This window comes from Beta vulgaris, chromosome 4 (assembly GCF_026745355.1).
Source record: "Beta vulgaris subsp. vulgaris cultivar EL10 chromosome 4, EL10.2, whole genome shotgun sequence".
Lineage (NCBI taxonomy): Eukaryota > Viridiplantae > Streptophyta > Magnoliopsida > Caryophyllales > Amaranthaceae > Beta > Beta vulgaris.
Window position 1 is genome coordinate 12,033,956 of NC_079205.1, and position 2,180 is coordinate 12,036,135.

Genomic DNA, 2,180 nt, shown 5'->3' on the forward strand with positions numbered 1-2,180 from the left:
TGCCAATAGTTTCTCAAAAATGAGACACTAAGACTTTCTCTACAATTACTTGTGACAACCAGGTTGTCTAGATTAGGTATGGCATGGGCGGATCCACGGTGGCTCAGTCGTGAGTTGTGCCACGATTCTTGAGCCCTTGTTCAGACAATGTTCAGTGATACACGGGTTCGACTCTTGCGAAAGAGTTGTTTCTTTTTATTAAATTTTTTGTCTCCTCTTTCCTTCCTTTGTTTTGGGTTTTGAATTGATATGAAAATCTCGACAAATGGTTTGCTTTCTATACACAAATTTACATTCTTTTTCCCTTTTAATTCACAAAAGCTCTAAGTTTCAACATTGTTTTAGCTTTCATTTAGTTCCAAGAGAGCATTTTGTTCATTTTTCTTTTTGAAAATTAGTTTTACTGATTTAGATAGCGTCTTGTATAATTAAGATATAACCAACTCAAAGCTAGAAGGTAAGGTTACAATACCTTAATGCTTCAATATGGAAGAAATGAAGAAGAGGTGTAAGAGGAAAAAGGATGGGCTGCCACGGGGCGGTAGGTGGCGGGGTGGGGGCGTGGTCACGTTGGTGCACGACGTGAGCTGCGGCTGGTGCGTATTGGACGGGGAAGCACGCAAATCAAAGGATGGGAGATAGTGAGAGCAGGAGAGGAGAGAGAGAATGCAGTGAGGGAAGAAGGAACGAAGCAGGGGATGCGGTGGTGCACGTGGTGCTGGGGGAGGCAACGATGCCTACAGGCGGTGGCCGGATTCTGGCGGAGGTTGCTGGCCGGAAGGTGGGAGGAAACGACGGGAAGGAGAGGGAGGAAAAAGAGGGAGTTTGTGTAAGAGCACATAATATTAGCAATGTAATGAACATGTGCTGAGCACATGAATAGAGTATCAGCAGCACATTAATTGCTTTTTGTGTGTAGCCTGTTATAGTCTGTTGTCTGTTTCCTAGCACCACATACTAGGATCATTCTAGGGATTGTAACCTATTATATATTGCTGTTAAGGTTTTGTAATACACACACAGAAATATTTACAAAATCTCAGGTTGAGCCGTCATTGAGCTGCCAACCTCAAACCCAAATATTAAACACCTCAGTGTTCATAACAGTAGAATCATCTTATCTTTCCTATTTCTATAAAAATCTTCATGGTATCAGAGCTAGAGAAAGGTAAGTAGAAATCTACTGTATAAAGTTTCATTCTTTAAAGCTCATAAAAGAGATAAAGTTTCCATCTTTTATCTTCTTTAAAATGGCTAGAGGAGCATGCAACCTCAAAAACCACCATTGAACCTAATAGTCCTTTGTATATGCATCCATCTGAGGGACCCAACTCCTTGAAAGTTGATCCTCAGTTAACTGGAACCACAGATTATAGACCCTGGAAGAGGTCTTTGGGGATTTCTCTGGCTACAAAGAGAAAACTTGGGTTTGTTACTGGAGCCTTGACTAAGTCAAGTGAAGATTCTGTGAAGATGGAAGCTTGGGAAGCCTATAATAGCATGGTAACTGCTTGGCTTCTCAACAACATGAATGAGACCCTGAGAAGGTCTGTCATGTACATAAAATCAGCTAGAGAAATCTGGTTTAATCTGAAAACCAAGTTCACAGTGAGCAATGGTAGTAGAAAATACAGACTGAACAAGGAAACCTATGAAGTTAAGATGAATGAAAGGCCAGTTTCTGAGTACTACACTGATTTGAGAGTTCTGTGGGAAGAACTTGAATCCTTGACTGACTATCCAGCTATAACTAATGTTAATGCTGAAATAACAGCCTTCATTGAACCTGTTAATCAACAAAAATAAGAACAAAAATTGTTCCAGTTTTTGAATGGTTTGGACTTGGGATATGGTAGTTTGAGGAGTGACATCCTTCTAATGAGTCCCTTACCATCTGTAGACACTGTTGTGTCAATGGTTCAACAGGAAGCGTCACAGAACGATGTCTTGGAAAAGAAAAAGAAGAAAAAATGGGAACAACCTTCTTTACAAGGAATGAAACAAAGAACTTCTGCACAGTGTGCAAGAAAACCAATCATGCTGCTGAAAAATGTTGGTTTAAAATTGGGTTTCCAACTGGTAACAACAACAAGGCAAAGCAAGGGTTTAAAAACTTTGAGAACAATCAAGAAGGCAAAACAGTTAATTACAGAGGAGGAAGACAACAAGGAAATGCTGGA

The 2,180-nt window shown here is 40.3% G+C and overlaps 1 protein-coding gene across 1 annotated transcript; it reads left to right on the forward strand.

The window, feature by feature from the left end:
• Nucleotides 1–1,146: 1,146 nt before the first annotated feature.
• Nucleotides 1,147–1,806, forward strand: LOC104908634 (uncharacterized). Its single transcript, XM_010697765.1, has 2 exons — nt 1,147–1,168; nt 1,259–1,806. The coding sequence occupies exons 1-2, from the start codon at nt 1,147–1,149 to the stop codon at nt 1,804–1,806; spliced, it is 570 nt and encodes a 189-aa protein (XP_010696067.1).
• The last annotated feature ends 374 nt before the right edge of the window (nt 1,807–2,180 follow it).

Bases quoted from the DNA above. Each gene is read 5' to 3' on its own strand.
- LOC104908634 (XM_010697765.1), top strand. From the start codon at position 1,147: ATGGTATCAGAGCTAGAGAAAG. The intron at 1,169-1,258 runs GTAAGTAGAAAT...TAAAATGGCTAG, and splicing joins GGTATCAGAGCTAGAGAAAG to AGGAGCATGCAACCTCAAAA.